At 35.9% G+C, this 20,107-nt stretch overlaps 1 protein-coding gene across 1 annotated transcript in view; it reads right to left on the reverse strand.

Moving 5' to 3' along the window:
• LOC148947941 (uncharacterized) overlaps positions 1–19,731 on the reverse strand; it is a 43,832-nt gene extending 24,101 nt beyond the window's left edge. Inside the window, exons 1-2 of the mRNA XM_089095599.1 lie at positions 19,625–19,731; positions 15,406–15,569 (exon numbers count right to left, since the gene is read on the reverse strand). Of these exons, the coding sequence (XP_088951725.1) occupies positions 15,406–15,448 (43 nt within the window). The 5' untranslated portion in view covers positions 15,449–15,569; positions 19,625–19,731. The remainder of the gene's footprint in view (positions 1–15,405; positions 15,570–19,624) is intronic.
• Between the last annotated feature and the right edge of the window lie 376 nt (positions 19,732–20,107).

Below are 20,107 nucleotides of genomic sequence, written 5' to 3' on the forward strand. Positions count from 1 at the left end.
TGACGTCCTCCCACCCCAGACGGCGACGACCTGCTTTCCGTTTAGCCCTAGATGGTTGGCCGAAAAGAACAATCTTCGGCAATCTGTCATCCTTCATCCGAACAACATGCCCTAACCACCTCAACCTTTCTTTCATTATAGACCTAGAAAGCGGTATTGAACCACATTTTTCGTATAGCCTATTGTTTGAAATACGGTCAGTCAGCCGGGTACCCAGAACAATCCTTAAGCAATTTCTCTGGAAAACATCTAGCAAATCTTCATCCGCTTTTCGGAGCGTCCATGCTTCAGAGCCATATTTGACCACTGTCATCACTGTAGCTTCTAAGATTCTAATCTTGGTTTGCAGACTTATCTTTCTATTCTTCCAGACTTTTTTTAACTGTGAAAAAACACCCTGAGCCTTGGCTATTCTATTTTTGACATCTTCACTGCTCCCACCATCTTTACTAATAATACTACCAAGGTAAGTGAAACTGCCCACCTGATCAATCTTTTCATTACCCAACGTCACGTTTTCATCTTCACTTATTCCTAGCCTTAGTGACTTGGTCTTCCTAACATTAATTTTCAAACCAATACTAGCACCCTGAACTCGCAAAACCTCTAAAACTTCATTCATTTTGCTCACACTTTCATCTAGGATGCTTAAATCATCAGCATAATCCAAGTCCAGGAGACTTTTTCCTCCCCATTTGATTCCGTGGTCTCCCATTGCCTTTCCTGTGCTCCTTAAAACAAAGTCCATCAAAATAATCCATATAAAGGGGGGTAGAACACAACCCTGATTAACTCCTGATTTAATACAAAAACAGCTGCTAACCTCATTACATACCTTAACCGCAGCATTGTTATTCTCGTATATAGGACTAATCACTTTAATTTATTTGTCTGGTATACCATACAAGGATAAGACCTTTGCTAAAGCTCTTCTATCAACAAAGTGGAACGCTTGCTCATAATCTATAAAACTGAACACCAAATTTGGTCAACACATCCTCTACCTTTTCTAAAACCGCACTGCTCTTCTCTTAAAACTTTGTCTACGGCATCTCTCAGTCTAAAAAGTATCATATTACTAAGCAATTTGCTACCTACAGAGACCAGACTAATGCCTCGATAATTACCACACTCACTTTTATCACCTTTCTTATAAAGTGGCTTAATTAAGGTTTTCCTAAAATCATTAGGTACTTCCCCTTTTTCAAAAATCATATTCATAATCTCCAATAACTTATTTCTAACCTCAGAGCCACCATATTTAAGAAACTCATTTACTACCCTATCAGCACCTGGAGCCTTATTATTCTTTAATCCTTTTAGTACTGTTTATAATTCCTCCTCACAAAACAAAACTTCCTTAACATCCAAGGTATCACAAACTTTTTCATTTTCCTCTATAGTTTTTCCTACAACTCTATCACGGTTAAGCAAATTCTCAAAATGTTCGGCCCATCTCGCTTTAGCTTTTGTCTTATCGCTAATTGCCACCCCATTCCTATCTTTAACTGGGACAAGTCCGGATTGACTACTACCTCTCAATTTGTTAACGTGCCAGTACAATATTTTACTATTATGCCGTCTAGCTGCATCTTCTAAATCCTCGGCAATTTTATCCATGGCCTCCACTTCACACCTCCTTAGTTCATATTTCAATGCTTTCTCCACTTTCTTTACATTTCTTTTGTTTTCATGTGATCTATCACTCAGATAATTCTTGTACAAGTCCTTTTTCCTTTCTATTAAACATAAAGCTTTTTCACTAATATTTGTAGCTGCAGTCCTAGCTTTCTTCCCTAAGATACCTTCAGCAACTTCACAAATTATTCCAACCATCTTCCACTTTATCAAATTTTAAACTCTCAAGTTTAGTATTCAACTGTTCCTGGAAATTTTCTCTCAAATTCTTACCCTTGAGTCTACCAACATCATAACTTCCCGGGAGGTAATTACCCTTCCGATATTTCAGCTTTAAATTAACCCTTGACACTACTAGATGGTGATCTTTACTTTTAACATCAATAACAGCACTCCTATATACCCTAGTATCTTGTATTGATCCAACCAGTCTTCGATTTACTATAACATAATCAATAAGGTTTGCTGTCTTACCATCACGTGAATACCATGTTAGCTTATGAGCCATTTTATGACCAAACACCGTATTGGTTATAACTAGATTGTTATACCTACAAAATTGCAAAAGTCTGTATCCATTACTGTTTTCTTTTCCTACACCAAATTTACCTAAGCTGGGATACCATCTATCCATATTTCTACCAACCTGGGCGTTAAAATCTCCCAGCAATAACATCATATTTCTACGTGGGACCTTGTCTATTTTCTCCTGTAACTGTAATTAGAATTCATCTGAGTCACTAGTATTTCCATCAGTCGGTTCTACAGGGGCGTATACTACTATAACTGATACCTTGAACTTTCTAGTCATAAAATGAGCAATTAGTATTCTATTATTAATACCTTCCCACCCTAAACAAGACTTAGCCGCTTCCTTATTCATCATGAGCCCTACTCCCTGTCTATGTAACCCATCTTTCCTGCCTGAGTAAACAAATTCTATATCACCTAATTTCATGCTTCCTACCCCTGGGATATGAGTTTCTGAAACTCCTAATAGATCTAGTTCGAATCGTCTGAATTCGTCAGTCAAAATGTCGATACGATAGTCATTTTTTAATGTCGTAACATTCCAAGTTCCAATTTTCATGTTCTTTAAATCATTGAAATTAGTTTCGCCTCAGGAAAAGCAATGATCCCAGATACTAGTGCAGGACGGGGATCACATATCTTCTAAAGTTTTCACCGACGTGCTTAAGGCGGCATAGAACCGGGCAGCAAGAAGTCCTTGGGACCTCCAGTATGAATGGAGGCTTTGTGCAATCCTGGGACCTTCTTGGTCACAACCTGGTTTTCAGTGCTTGTCGACGCTCTTCTATCAACAAGAGAGTCAAAATCCTGCACAAAGAATCTTAAACCTCTTACCTCCGACTCATTATATATTCATGCCTACAAATATTATGCTACTATGGGGAGCCCACCCATAATAGATAGATTAGCTAGGAATAGGTTTTTCAGCCCAAGGACGCCCATCAAAACATACCAATCCCAGAAGAATTGTCCATTAGTCAGAATCCCATGCAAATGCTGTGTCGTTTACTAGGCTATAATTTTCTCGAGGGGCGCCACTCCTCAAGTGGGAATAGAGTTGACCACAAGGTCTCCGGACTTGCAGGTACCCCGAAAAGGTCGAGGCAGCCCTTTGCAGAGGCCGCTGTCCAGAGATCTGGATATTACGCCCTGCCGTAGTTGTGCTCAATGAGAGGATCCTTCCCGGCTGGTGGTTTACATCACCATGCAATTTAACCCATTACTGGGAGAAGGTTTGCAACTCATGGAACTTGTGGATAAACAAGTGGTCCCTTTTGATTGTACCTTTGAGGGGACTTCTTCCTCCTCCGCCTGTATTTATGCCCCGGGCAAGGGTACCTCAGATTCTATTATGGACCCCCAGGGACAAGGTTCCCCCTTGGTCCATTCCTCCTATGGAGGTAACCTACATATCTGTAAAGCGGTCCCCTATCGCCACCTAGGGACATGCTGAATGGCCTGGGGGAGGCCAGACAAACTGATCACTTTTGTTTTTCAAAGGCAATAAGTCAGTGACATATTTAACCTACTACTTATAAATATACATAACTCACTGACTAGACCTATATAAGTTATATACAGAAATATATAACTCAGTGACATATTTAGCCTACTACTTAAAATATGTGTAACTCACTGACTAGGCCTATATAAGTTATATACAGAAATATATAACTCAGTGACACATTTAACCTACTACTTATAAATATCTAGCCTAATTTAATGATTCACTTCAACTAATATCTAATATCTTCAACTAATAAACTAATATCTAGCCTACTTTATTGATTTACTTCAACATTAGCTTGAAAAACTAATTTAAACAAAAGGTATAGCCTAGTTTAAATATTCCAATCAACTAATATCTTACAATAATAACCTCCAATCTACCCTAATTTAATGATTAAATTCAAAATTATCTTTAACAACTTATGTAAATCAAATAGATATCAAAATGTAATCTTACAATAAAACAAATCTTTAATATATTCAACTAATAAACTTATATATAGCCTAATTTATTGATTCACTTCAACATTAGCTTGCAAAACTAATGTAAAACTAATATCTAGGCTAATTTAATTATTCACTTCAACATTAGCTTACAAAAATAATGTAAAACAAATATCTAGGCTAATTTATTCATTTACTTCAACATTAGCTTGCAAAACTAATGTTAAACTAATATCTAGGATAATTTATTGATTTACTTCAACATTAGCTTGCAAAACTAATGTAAAACCAATATCTAGCCTAATTTAATGATTCACTTCAACTAATATCTAATATCTTCAACTAATAAACTAATATCTAGCCTAATTTATTGATTTACTTCAACATTAGCTTGCAAAACTAATGTAAAACCAATATCTAGCCTAATTTAATGAATCACTTAAACTAATATATAATATCTTAAAATAATGAACTAAACTCTAGCATTTGTTAATTATTCAATTACTCATTATCTTTCACAAGTTATGTAAAACTAATATCTAGACTAAAGTAATGTGTACATACAACTAAAATCTAATATATTCAACTAAAAAATTAATATATAGAATCAGTTCATTTATCTATTAAAAATTCTATTGAAAACCTAATGTACAACTAATATCTAGTATAATTTAATGATTCACTTCAACTAATATCTAATATCTTCAACTAATATCTAGACTAATTTATTGATTCACTTCAACAGTAGCTTGCAGAACTAATGTAAAACTAATATCTAGGCTACTTTATTCATTTGCTTCAACATTAGCTTGCAAAACTAATGTAAAACCAATATCTAGCCTAATTTAATGATTCACTTCAACTATTATCTCTTGCATTTCAACGAAAGAAACCCAAAACGAACCCCGAAAAATCAAGAGAATGCAACTGTGACAAGGCAAACCATGACAAAACACCACTGAAACACTCCAACTCCCGCACCTCAAGGAAAGAAATCCAAAATGAACTCCGAAAAATCAAGAGAATGCAACTGCGACAAGGTAAACCACAACAATCCACCACTGAAATATTCCAACTCCAGCACCTCAACGAAAGAAATTCAAAATGAACTTCGAAAAATCATGAGAATGTAACCGTGACAAGGTAAACCACGACAAAACACCACCGAAACACTCCAACTCCCGCACTTCAACGAAAGAAATCCAACAATGAACCCCGAAAAATCAAGAAAATGTATCCGCGACAAGGCAAACCACGACAAAACACCACTGAAATATTCCAACTCTCGCACCCCAAAGAAAGAAATCCAAAATGAACCCCGAAAAATCAAGAGAATATAACTGCGACATGGCAAACCACGACACAACACCACCGAAACATTCCAGCTCCTGCACTTCAACGAAAGAAATCCAAAATGAACCCCGAAAAACCAAGAGAATGTAACCGTGACATGGCAAAGCACAACAAAACACCACTGAAACATTCCACCTCTCGCATCTCAACGAAAGAAACTCAAAACTAACCCCGAGAAGTTAAGAGAATGTAACTGTGACAAGGCAAACCACAACAAAACACCACTGAAATACTCCAAGCCTCTCACCTCAACGAAAAAAATCCAAAATGAACTCCGAAAAATCAAGAAAATGTAAGTCTGACAAGGCAAACCACAACAAAACACTACCGAAATAATCCAACCCTTGCATTTCAATGAAAGAAATCCAAAATGAACCTCGAAAAATGTTGAGAATGTAACTGTGACAAGGCAAACCAAGGTACAAGCAGACAGTACAATGACCATAAAAAAGTTAAAAAATAGTCAAAAAAAAGTTAAAAACAAGATAAAAAAAGAAAAAAAGAGGGTGGGGGTGGGGGGGCCTGGTGGGAGGGTGGAGGGGGGGGGATCGGAGGGAGGGTGGAGGGGGGGAGGGAATTGGAGGGAGGGTGGAGGGATAGGGCTGAGGGATAGGGGTAGGACCCGGGGCCCAAGTACCACAAGAAACCGCTCGTCCAGTATGCATCCCAAATCACCGTGGTATGCACACCCCCACGACGATGCCACAAAAATGCCCCGAAACAAGGTCACCCCCAAAACCCATCAAAAATCCAACCGACAAATCGAATGCGCTTGAACCCGCTCCAGCTCAATGGAATGAACCTGTCACGACATTGTGACGCCCAACATCAGTTGGGCAATGTCCCAGAAACAACGCATTGGACGCATCTCCAAAATCACAATATGTTCAATGGCTTGCTGGTCCAGTCGACCAACGCGTCGCTCTTCCACCTTAGGAAACCACGGGTCTCACGTTCGACTCCTCCATCAAACACAAATTCCATAAAAATCAATGGGAAGATGCTCAGAATGTAAAAAATCGTACACCAACTAATAATACATGTAAAAAAACCAATTAATGTAATCACGTAAATCAAATAATAATAAACCAACTTATGTAAATTAACTAAACAAACTAAATCACAGAAAGAATCTCACAACCTCACACAAAGGAAACGTCACGCACTCCGAACAGAAATCAGCACGAACCCCCACGGTAGTTGAATCAGGTCGCCACACTGTCTGCCTGTATGGTGGGTGTACCGCCCGCCACTCATCACTACAGACATATGGGAGAACACTCCGCTCTCCATCATCACAGCCATATGGGGGGACACCCCGCTCTCCATCATCACAGCCACACCACTATCGTTTTCTATAAAATTAAATAAAAAAAACAAGTTTTTTCAACTGAAAGTAAGGAGAGTTGTGGGAAAGTCAAACTTTAGCGTAAAGAGCGAGGCGTTGAAGATTATTCCAGTATTTATATTTAGCATCTATTATAGTCCCTTTTAGATTAGATTCTGCTTGTAATTTTCTTAAATATGTAGTAGGTGTTGGTTTTTTTATGAATTCTGTCCTAGCTGCCTTTTTTATCCTCCATTTATTTAGGCACTCATTTGTCCACCATGCTTTAGGAATTTGTTTAGGGAATGTTTTCTTAGGTGTTGTCCTGGGGATAGCATGATTAGCTGTATTTATTAGTAAAGATGTCAACGCTTCAGCATGTGTGTCAACTGTTGTGTTAGAAATGCATGAACTTTGGGTGAAACTTGTAATTTCATCATTTAGCTTATTTTGGAAAATAGACCAATTTGCTTTAGTGTTGATATATTTGGAGGTATGAGATGAAGTTTCAGCATGTTCATTTAGGGAGCAAACTATAGCAAAGTTGTCTGTACATAGACTATCAATTTTATTTATGTAAATTTTGTTCAAAAAATTTAATGACACAATTTGTAGGTCAATTGTGGAGAATTTGCCACTTTTGGGGTTGAAATATGTGTTCAGGTTTGGAGGGGTAGCAACAGCTAATTCATTTTTATTTCAAGTCATATGCTCAATAAATTTACCAGCTTTATTTGCTGGTTTATTCCCCCACAAAAGGCTGTGGGCATTGAAATCACCACAAATAATGATATTTTTTAACATATTAGAATTATTTATATAATTAAAGAAATCCTTGGCATCTTTTGCATCATTTTGGCCATTAGGGTTATAAAAGCTTATTATGTAGGTTTTTAAATTATTCAGCCAAACACTTATACCAATTACATCAACATCATTTTCAAAATCTGGAAATTTGATGCCACAAAATTTTATATTATTATTAACTAATAAAGCTACACCACCTCCTTTTCTCTCTGAAGATCTATCCTTTCTCATGATAGTATATCCCAGAGACTTAATTTGTTGATTTTGGGTTAAATGAGTTTCCTGGAGGCAAGCAATATTAATGGAAATATTATTCATAAATGATATTAGTTCATTTAGCTTATTTTCTGTGAGTGATCTTACAGTCCATTGGAGTATTGATAAATGTTGTGTTGTTGATTTATTCTTCATAGGACTGTGTATCAATGTTCAGCTTTGTTAAAATTAAAGCAAGATCTTTTTTTGCTTGAATGAGCATATCATGTGGGATGTAGATTTTTGCCAATTCTGCAATAATTTTCGTTTTCTGTAGTTGATGTATGTTCATGGTCTGAACTGCATTACAGTTTAGAATGAATAAGCATATATTTGGGGATTGCATTTTTGGTAGTGCATCCTGTTTGTTGGTTAAGGGATTGATTCCTGGTAGTGTTTCTGGTTTGTTTCTTCTTGGGAGGGAGGGCCAGGCTGGCCTCATCTCACCGGAAAAGGAGGTTTGGTGGCTTGGTGATTCCTTCTGATCGGGATTTGAGCTAGGGGGCTGAGCAGAGGGTGTCTTATATGGGGTGCTTGATGCATTGTTGGCGATTGACGTGGGGGTTTTGGTTGGTTTCATTAAAGGCTTTATTTGGTATTGTTGGGCAGCATTTGCTTCCATTGCTGCAAAGGGGTATGGGCTGGCCTTCTCTGTTGATATTTGGAGTGTTAGAGCTCTTTTCTTGTATGCAGGGCATAATGATTTATTTGTAGATTCATGTGGGCCTTTGCATTTGATGCATGTAGGCTGAGTGTTGTTGCAAGTTGTCAGCTCTTTAGGATAGAAAGATTTACAATTACTACACTCTTGGAGAATTTCATTACATTTGTTTGTCGTGTGTCCCAGTTTGAAATACTTCTGACACTGAATAGGCTTAGGTTTGTATTCCTTGTGTGGTTTGATTTGCTCAAATAGGAATAATTTTTCTGGGATATCAATTTTATCCTTTAGTGTGAATAAGAAGGATCTACTAGTTTTTAGACCAGTAGAGTCAGGTTTTCCAAGTTGGGTAACATCCTCAACTGGGATTGTGTTTCCAGCCCTATCTGAGAGGCCTTCTTTTAACTCCTGAGTAGATATCTCTGGGGGAACATTATAAACTACAATTTTTGTTGTTGATTGTTTTGGGTTCCATTTAGATGCAATAATTGGGGTATTCAGAAGGGATTTAAGGTTAATTATTGTATCTGCTGATTTCTGATCTTCTACATCTATTAGCAGAGATCCATCACGGTTAATGTTAAGAGAGAATATTGATTTTAGCAATTTAAAAATTGCCACTCTTATTGCAGTGATCATTTTTATTTCAAAGGGGGTAGTGGGAGTAATTTTAAGGTAAATTCCTAAGTTTTTGGAGGGAGGATCTTGGGCAGGGAGAGGGGAAATGCTTTTAATTGGGGAAATTTTTTTCCTTTTTTAGAACTTCTAGAGAGGACCTCTTGAAACCCATTATCATCATTTATGGTTACATTAGCCCCTACACTTATCATTGTCCTATTCTCCAAATTAGAGCTATCATTAGAACTTCGAGATAGCGTGCTTCACCAGCCAAGATGGGTATCTTTCACTATGACACTTTCACTGGAATTTGATTTGGGATCTGGCGGGACTTTTTTTTGGATGACTTCTAATCATTGCCTATTGGAAAAAGCTATAAAACACAAAAATGAAACTAAAAACAAGAAGGAAAAATAGATGATATCAAACCGTCTGCACTATACTATGGGGAGGATAAACACCACAGTATAGCCCTGAGGATGACTTGAGCAGAATTGGTTTAGTACAACTGCTGATTAGAAGAGATAATAATCACAAGAAAATATATTTCGATTTTCTTATAAGGTTGCTGAAATTTCACAAGCTCTTTTGAAGACTTTTTCTTCTTCAATGCATTCATTTGCGATCATACCTTTTTATTGATATTGGGACCAATGCTACCTATCTTTATTAATCTTTAAAGAGGTGAAATCTAGCTCCAAATGCATGACATCAGCTTTTTACAATTTTTTCACCAGTTGCATACCCCATAAAACTCGTCACCAAATGGCGGTTCACAACTTAATCTCTTAAAGAGGACCAAAAGCACAATCTATTATGTAGCTCTTTTTTTCTTCCCTGTTTGTAGTTCTTTTGAATTCCATAACAAAGTAAGCTTCACCTATGTCCTTCATGAGATTATGTTTACAGTATAGATGAAGTTACATCAGTAATCATGTAAATAGCTTTATTTGCACTCATCAACATCCCAAGTGGTATCTTACCAACGAATACGACTTTAAAGACATCAATTATTCCATCACAAGAAGCTGCAGACATAGAAGCTTGCAAGAACTTGAGTACCCATATTATTTTTGCTTTGTATGCAGCATTTTTGTCACAAAGCATCTCGATAGTTTTACTTCCATTGCTAGCTGATGGCTCCTCTGACTGGGACTGTTGCCTAGCACATCCACACAATCGTAACTGTAAAATATTGAGAAGGATCGCAACCTGTTTCTTGGGCTCTTCTAACAAAGCATGTTGATTCAGGGAGTAAAAGTCTTTGCTGCAGCAAAGATTATTCCTGCATATTTTGCTGCAAAAATTTTTCATTTTATGAAGCTTCACAAAATTATCTATCCTTGAACATTACCACAATATGACGAATCCATCTCACCCACCCTATAGGTCAATGATGTTCCTCTCTATCCTTGAGCAGTACTACAAAATCGCCCCTCTATCCCACCCACAATACCGGGCAATTTTGTGCTGTTATAAGCTTAATAGATACTTTGGCCACTGACAAAGTCCCCACTGTTTTATTGCTTCTTTCTGAACTGCGACAGAGTAACCAAAAGACCAGTATAACCGGATTGGTGGAGAAGCTAAATTATCTAAAGAGGGTCTTTCAAATATATCATGCTTCAGTTCTCAAAAATGCCATGCTTCCAAATAGAGACTTTTGAGGGAGTTAAGGGACTTTCTGCACAAAAAGGGGCTTTGAAGGGAATTCAGCCAAAAAAAGGGACTTCAGGGAATTTTAGGGACTAATTCTATGCCCTAAATTTATTGGCTATCTGAGAATTTTCAATTTATTGCAACTTGGCTTTGATTGGGCAAAATTGTAGCTTCGTGCCAAAATAATGGCAGAAAATGCTAATTTCCCATGGCATAATCTTTTGAGTCACTTCAAATGGGCAACATAAAATTTAGTTTCCATTTGAATGAATGCTTTTCCAATCTTCTAGGACATTTGGTTTGACACTGTCACCCTTAACAAAGAAAAACATGCATCTATAATTATTCTTCTTGGGATAAATGTAAAATTCCACTGTTTTTGTAAAAATGGGCTTGAAACCTTCAGAACAGGATTCCCTATCGCGTTAAATATGATTGTAATTAATATCACTTGCTTTTTGGGCATGTTTCCCCAACTTGCCCAAAGTAAAGAACTCCATTAAACAAAAAATGAACAAAAATAGAATCAAATAATCAACCAAGCATACAGTTACCATAAATCTTGTTATATGATATTTACTATACTACTTTGAATAGAATGGATATCTCAAAATTTCAATTATATACATTTCGGGAAAATACGACGTTTGTGTGTGGAGGGGGGGGATAGCTGCCCTCCAATCACTTTGACTCTTAAAAAGAGCACTAGAGGATCTGATTACCAATCTAATGAGCCCCCTCCCAAGTTTATATGACCATGCTTTCTATAAAAACATTATATGCCCCCAGGGCATAACTTACAACCCCTGCCCAGAGGGCTGGGGGGATTTCTTATCGACATAATTTCCAGAACTTTCAAATACGTTGAGCAAAATAGTTATCTCAAATTTTTATTGGAAGTGTTTGGGGAAATGATGGGCGCGGGGTGGGGGCGTTTGCCTTCTGATCACTTTCGAATAATAAAAAAGGCACTAGTCCTCTTAATTTCCAATGGAATGAGCCCTTTTTGAAGCTTCTATGACATAACTTTCAATAAGAACCTTATTTGCCTCAAGGGCATAACTTACGACCCTTGTTTTGAGGGCCATGGGGGAGGGTTGTTATCCTTAAAGACATAATTTCCAGATGTTTCAACTACGTTGAACAAAATGGTAATATCAAAATGTTGATTGTAAATATTTGAGGAAATGACGGGTGTGTGTGGAGGGGATTCTCCTACCAATTACTTTGAACAAATAAAAACGCCATTAGCCCTCTCAATTTCCAATCGAATGAGCCCTTTTTGAAGATTTTATGACAACGCTCTCTATAAAAACCTTATAAGCCCCCAGGGCATAACTTACAACCTTAGCCCTGAGGGCTGTGGGGGGGGGGGGGGGGGAAGACATAATTTCCAGACACTTCAACAACATTCAACAAAATGACAATATGAAAATGTTGATCAGAAGTGTTTGGGGAAATGATGGGCTTGGGGGGGGGCATTCTCCCTTCAATTGCTTTTGACAAAATTTTCAAAATTTAGACTGAAAGTGTTCGGGGAAATGGTCGGCGTGAGAGGGGGTTAGTTGCCCTCCAATAACTTTTGACAATTAAAAAGAGAACAAGCCCTTTCAATTTCCAATCAAATTTGCCCTTTTTGACGTTTCTACAACAAAACTTCCTATAAAAACCTTATATGCCCCCAGGGTGTAACTTACAACCCTTGCCCCGAGGGTTGTGGGGGGGGGGTTGTCATTCTCAAAGACCAAATTTCCAGGCCTTTAAACTAGGTTGAAAAAATTGTTATCTTAAAATTTTGATTGGATGTATTTGGGAAGATGGTGGGCGTGAGAGGGGGTTAGCTGCCCTTCAATCACTTTCGACTATTAAAAAGGGCACTAGCCCTTTCATCGAATAAGCCCTCTTTTAAGTTTCTACAACAACGCTTTTTATAAAAACCTTATATGCCCCTGGGCCATAACTTACATCCCTTACCCTGAGGGCTCTGGGGGGTTGTCATCCTCAAAGACCCAATTTCCAAAACTTTCAACTATGTTGAAAAAAATGGCTATATCAAGATTTTGGATGGAATGTGCTTGGGGAAACAGTGGTTGTGAGAGGAGAGTTAGTTGCCCTCCCATTACTTTCTACTATTTAAAAGGGCAGTAATCCTTTCAATTTCCAATCAAATGAGCCCTTTTCGAAGTTTCCACAACAGCCCTTTCAAAAAAAACTTATATACTTCTAGGGCATAACTTACAAACCTAGCCCTTACGATTGGGGGTGGGGGGGGGGGTTTGTTTGTCATCCTCAAAGACCTTATTTCAGAACTTTCAACTACATTGAACAAAATGGCCTCAAATTTTGATTGGATGTGTTTGGGGAAATAGTGGGCATAAGAGGGGGGTTATTACCCTCCAATCACTTTCTAGTATCAAAATGGGCACTAGCTCTTTCGATTTCCAATTGAATGAGCCCCCTCTGAAGTTTCTACAACAACCCTTTCTATAAAAACCTTATATGCCCCCATGGCATAACTGACAACCCTTGCCCTGATGGGTGTGGGGGGTTTATCACCCTCGAAGACCTAATTTCCAGAACTTTTAACCACATTGAACAAAATGGCTATTTCAAAATTTTGATTGGATGTGTTTGGGGAAAAGGTGGGCATGGGAGGGGGTTAGCTACCTTCCAATCACTTTTGGCTATGAAGAACAACACTAGCCCTTTCAATTTCCAATCAAATGAGCCCTTTTTGAAGTTTCTACAACAACACTTTCAATAAAAGCTTTATATGCCCCCAGGGCATAACTTACAACCCTTGCCCCAAGGGCTGTGAGGGGAGTGTCCTCCTCAGAGACATATTTCCCGGATCTTGCAACTATGGTGATCAAAATGTCTCTCACAATTTTGACTGAATGTCTTTGAGGAAATGGTGGGCGTAGAAGGGGTTTTAGTTGCCTTCCACTCACTGTTGGCTATTAAAAAGGGCACAAGCCCTTCCAATTTACAATTGAATGAGCCCTTTTTGAAGTTTCTATGAAAGCTCCTTTGATACAAAGTGCCCTGGTCTAAAAGAAACAAAAAAAGAAATAAATAATACATTATGCCAACATTGTTCCTTACTTAGGCAGCACTTTTTTGCTGCCTATGATATTTAACAGAGTTTTCATAATTGGAATCAGCATAAAAATCCAGTTCTTTTGATTTATTAATTATATTTGAACTTCATTTTTTTAGAGTTTTGATCACTCTTTGCCCAAATGGCTCAGTATAGTCCTACACTCTCTTTATTTGTTCTGATTTCATTTTGGCTGCTCAATTTTACATGTTGGGAAAATTCCCAGGGAGAAATTTCCAAGAAGGGAATTTTCAGGGGGAGGGTGGCATTTTCTGTGAAAAGAGGATTTTCCGTGAGAGTGGAGGGAATATACCAGACTCAGAATAGAAGATGATTGTACAAATTTACTCATAAATAATTCAATACAAGCAGCATCTACAACAGTTAAAGAAAGTAGGCTGCATTTCTAATGCACTCAATGAACAAAGTGTTGAACATTTATTTATTACATCAATAAGTAAGAATTTTATATTGATGCTGCAAGGTTGATACTGAAAAACATTTTATGATCCACACTACAAACACCTTTAAGAGATCCAGAACACCTTCATAAGTTCAGTCCAATTAACAAAGAAGGGTTAAGGGGACCACTTTAAAGCCTCAAGCGCATGAGAATGAAAAAATGGCTTGCCCACTGGAATTACATTAGGGGTATTTATACCTGAAAACTAAGATTTTCAAAGAATTTTCTTTCGATTCTCTTGAAATCAAGAAGCTATCAGAATGGTATCTTATTTTCGTCAATAATGCCACATTGAACCATATACATAAATATACAAAAGTAAACCATTAAATTTCACAGAACTTCTTTGTCCATCAAAAATTCAAACATTAAAAATTTTTGATTCCAGAAGACAACTACACCTTCAGAGGAATACTACCATGTCTGAAAATGCTGTGTATCATGTTTTAGCTAAGTTGTTTTTGACTTTTTACTTACATTTTGTTCTTTTTCAATCTGGTGAATGGTAGACATGAAAACTCCTTGATTTAGTAACAAGGCCATTTAACCATCCTTATTACATCACACATTTCAAGTGCTGTTGATACATAAGCTATGAATTGATTAGATGAAACACTGTGACTAGTAATTTTACATAAAGAAAAAACATTATGTCAGGTGAAGAACAAAAATAGACTAAAAATAATGTTTAACTTCATTCAACATTGAAGTCAAGCAATATTCTGGAAAATAGAGTGGTTGGCAGTTTCTCAAACTATGTAGTAATTTCATTTTTTACAAATTAAAACTAAACTAAAACCTTATGTTAGTCTATGTTTTTACAAGTTGAACAAAAATTTCAGGTGTGTTCAAACCCCATAACCCCAACCCCCTGGATGTGACCTTGCTAATTACACAAGTGATTTTACTCAATACATGTTTTGTTTTAGAAAAGGTTATACAGTACCTAAATATTTGATAAATTTCCCAATTAAAAGTACCACAAATAAAATTAAAAATTCTTTACTTCACTTGGATAGATTATCAGTACAACTAATTACCTTGCTTAACAGAATCACAATCAGAGAAGTCAGTTGTGTCCATGTCTTAATGTCTAATATGGAGTTGGCTCACTTGAAAAATTTGCTCCAGTAGATTGACTAAAATCTTCAGATTTTCAACTCAGAAATTAAGATCTTTTTCAAAAGATCAGGGAGCAGAAAAACTACAGGGGAAAAAGAAAACATTCAATGCAATAAACAAGAATCTAGAAGACTAGATGAAAAATAATAAATTTGTGTGATAAGTAAAACTTAGTAATAAAAAAAAAATGATAACCATGTTTCAAGCTTTCTTAGACTGCACAAGATATTAGAGCTTTGTCCTGTGAGTCTGGATTCTTGATTTCAATATAGTTTCTATAAGTTGCAGAATAAAATGGAGTGGAAGTTTTAAAATGTCTGTCCTTTTTTATCTAAACCCTTTTCTCATTTTATTTTCTGTAGTAAACCTCTTAATCAAACAGTTTGTGGTAACACACTGTAAGTAAGGAGCAACCCAGCTCAATAGTAACCAAAACCCTAAAAAAAAAACAAAATTTTGATACCAATAGATACATCAAAAGAATCAGATTTTAATTATGATTTCAAATATATAAGTTTCATCAAGTTTAGTTCTAGCCATAAAAAGTTATGCGCCTGAGAAAATTTGGGTGATTTTCAAAAAAAAGGGGGGAGGTCCCCTAAAAGTAATAGAACCTTAATGAAAATCACACCATGAAATTCAGCGCATCAGAGAACCCTAAGGTAGTGGTTTTAAGCTCCTATCTGCAAAAATGTGGAATTGTGTATTTTTTACCAGAAGAAAGATCACGTATGTGTGTTTATTTGTTTTTTTTCCTGAAGTGATTGTATTGACCCAGTGGTCCTAGAATATTGTGGGAGGGCTCATTGGAATGGAGATTAAAAGTAGTTTCATCAAGTTTAGTTCTACCCATAAAAAGTTATGCGCCTGAGAAAATTTGGGTGATTTTCAAAAAAAAGGGGGGAGGCCCCCTAAAAGTAATAGAACCTTAATGAAAATCACACCATGAAATTCAGCGCATCAGAGAACCCTAAGGTAGTGGTTTTAAGCTCCTATCTGCAAAAATGTGGAATTCTGTATTTTTTACCAGAAGAAAGATCACGTATGTGTGTTTATTTGTTTTTTTTTCCTGAAGTGATTGTATTGACCCAGTGGTCCTAGAATATTGTGGGAGGGCTCATTGGAATGGAAATTAAAAGTACTAGTAAGTAACCAAAATAATGGAGGGTAAATAGGCCCTCTCCCATACTCATTTTTTCCCAGTCATCCAATTGAAAATTTTTAGATAGCCATTTTGTTCAGCATGGTCAAAAATATGATAAATATGTCTTTTAGGATGACTTAATCCCCGAAGTCCCTGGGGGGAGGGCTGAAAGTTATGAACTTTACCCAATGTTAACACAGGCTATAGTATTGGTTACTGGGAAGTATACAGACAATTTCAGGGGGGATTTTTTCTGGTAGTGGGGGGGTTGGGTTTATTTGGGATGATCTTTACATGGAGGAAGTTTTCATGTGGGAAGGGACACTAGTATGAAGGGGGCGCCAGATTTCCAAGCATTATTTAAAAAAAAAATCAGAAATTAATAAAAAAACAACAAGTTTTTCAACTGAAAGTAAGGAGCAACATCAAAACTTAAAACAAACAGAAAATATTAAGTATATGATTGGGCTCACCCCCTAGTCAATACCTCACTCTTTAAGCCAAAGATTTTTTTAGTACTTTCATAAGAGCTATTTATTCTAATTAGGAGCCTTTGAGATTAAGGGGTCATTTTTAAAGAATTGGAACAAAATTTGAACTTTAGCATAAAGAGCAAGGTATTGACTAGGGAGCAAACCCCTTAATATAAAATATTAAAAATATATGAATATAGAAGTTTGTAAATAAAATTAAATAATGTTCAAGAAAGCCATTTAGCCAAATAAAAGTAAAACTAATACTCAAATTTGTTTTAATTATTCATGTACAGTGAGCCAAAATCAAAACCTGCATTAATTCAAAAATATTCAAAAATTAAATATAAAACAAAGTTTGTTTTAACTGAAAGTAAGGAGCAAAGTTAAAAATTAAAACAAAAAGAAATTATTCCATATGTGAAAGGCTGTCCTCTTCTCAATGCCTCACTTTACACTAAAGTTTGACTTTCTCCAAACTTCACATGACTTGACTTTCTCATAACTGTATTTTTTTTTTTACAATAAAAAACTTTAGCATAAAGATCAAGGCATTGAGGAGGGGACATCCCCTTTCCTATACAGAATAATTTCTGTTTGTTTTCAGTTTTAACTTTGCTCCTTACTTTCAATTAAAAAAAAACTTGTTTTTTTATAATGCCACAATGTCAATTATGCCACATTGCCATATAGATATGCCAAAGTAATGTCAATAATGCCACATTGAACCATATACATAAATATGCAAAACTAATCCATTAAATTAATCAAGTTTAGGATTGCATATTGTTGTGCAAAAAAAATTCTGTTATATTTAGAATGTGGATGCTGTGGGTCATTTTACCTAGCCTACATTTTCAGCCCTGGGTTCAGGATTTCAAAATTCATTTCTAACGTAGAAAGAAGCCCCTAAACTAGAATTTTACCCCAAAACAGAGAGAACAGAATCATTTTTAGTTTTCTTCATAGTTTACTTCCATTATCTACAACTAGTTGAGAGACCATTATTCTTGACAAGACAGTAATCACCTCAACAGAGAGCAGAACCCAGGACACTAATGAAAAACTATTATAGCTCATTATTACATTGCTTTCAAGCCTAGGCTATTTATACTTGCTACTAGTGCTTTTTTCTGCAATAAAATGTTGCAAAAATCCCCCTAATGTTTTCAGTAAAATACTCCTTTTGCTTTCAATGATTTGCTGGTAAAGTTCTACCAAATCATATTATTGAGTTAGGACAAAAGTGAATACACCATTTGATGCCTTTTTTTATGCTGATTACAAATATAATAATCATTTCTATTTGAAATGAATTTCAGCCCCCTCCCTAAATATGCCAATTCAGGGTTAGGTTAGGTATATATAGGGGGGGGGGGCTGAAATTCATTTCCAATAGAAATGATTATTATATTCTGTAATCAGCATAAAAAAAGGCATCAAATGGTGCATTCACTTTGGTATTTGTTTAGCATTGTGACACCTGATAAGGAGACATGTTAAGAAAAACAATTCTTACTTTAAAATATGTATAATGATCCTAGTTCTTATATTATCCAACGGGAGAACCTTTATCATCAAGTCTTTCCTCTAAAAATCCTCAAAAGAAAAAAAGTTTCCAAATACTAGCCTACCACGTTGAAAATTCAATGCTTAAGTCTTTTGAAATTGCCGCCAAATAAGTTGTTTTATAGATAGCGTTTAGCACGTGTGTCAAAAAACGTGTTTAAAGAAAAAGTAGTGGTAAATTGAAATTATAGAAATTGTGAATTCTGTTTGGAATCATGCCATTAACAAAAAATAATATTTTTATATTATTTTATTTCTTTTCAATTTCTTGTATTTTCGCCACTGCTCATTAAAAAAAAGTATTAAAAAGACAGGCATGAATGCTAAGAAATTCCGTGCATCTTTTGTAACCTAACCTAACCTAACAACTTCAATTCAAAATCAATGGATTTTTTATATAATTTTTTTTATATTATTTCATTTCTTTTCAATGCTGTGCATATTTTGTATTTTCGGTTTTTTGCCAAAAATACAACATTTTGATTTTGACCACTGCTATTAATATTTTGTATTTACGCCACTGCTATTTGCCCTTTGCCACTGCTCTTAAAAAAAAAATATTAAAAGACCGGCATGAACGCTATCTATAAAAGAACTTATTAGGCGGCAATTTAAAAATACTTAAGCATTGAATTTTCAATGTGGTGATATTTGGAAACTTTTTCTCTTTTGAAAATTTCTAGAAGAAAGACTTGATGATAAAGGTTCTCCTGTTGGATAATATAAGAACTAGGATCATTATACATATTTTAAAGTAAGAATTGTTTTCTTAACATGTCTCCTTATCAGGTGTCACAAGGCTAAACAAATACCTTCACTTTATTCCTAGCTCAATAATATGATTTGGTAGAACTTTACTGATTTGCTTCCTAGCCTAATATTTTATTTGGTTCACTTCATATTTTGTAGGCTATCATGAAAAACACTAAATTTATGATAAAATCAAAAAACCTAAAAAAATTCCAGGCAATAAAAATCACAAAAAATGTGATTATGATGGTTGATTGACCGTCCTCTCTTGACTGGTGATCTTGGGACATAGCAGCCCTAGGTTCAGGTTTTAAATCTATTCGCCAAATTCTGGCAACAATGTGCACTGTTGCCATATTATAACATAAAAACGAGCCAGAATCTTTGAAAAAACGAGCCGGAAATAAGCCTGGCAATATTTTTCCGCATATTTAACACAACCCTTATCTTGTGTGCTAAGCCATATATATGGTTTTGAATAAATGGAACAGTCCAGGACTATGACAAGATTACGAAATACGGGGTACTACCCTAACACCTTGTTGGTGAATCTTAATTCCATAATCTGTAACAATAGCTAATATACGGTATATTCAATTATAACAACATAAATCAGTTCATGACTGATTTTTTTTTTACTGAAGAGTCATTGAAAGACGATAAGAATCAAACCACATTCACACA

Source organism: Artemia sp. Qi Xiang Cuo, chromosome 10 (assembly GCF_049724085.1).
Source record: "Artemia sp. Qi Xiang Cuo chromosome 10, ASM4972408v1, whole genome shotgun sequence".
Lineage (NCBI taxonomy): Eukaryota > Metazoa > Arthropoda > Branchiopoda > Anostraca > Artemiidae > Artemia > Artemia sp. Qi Xiang Cuo.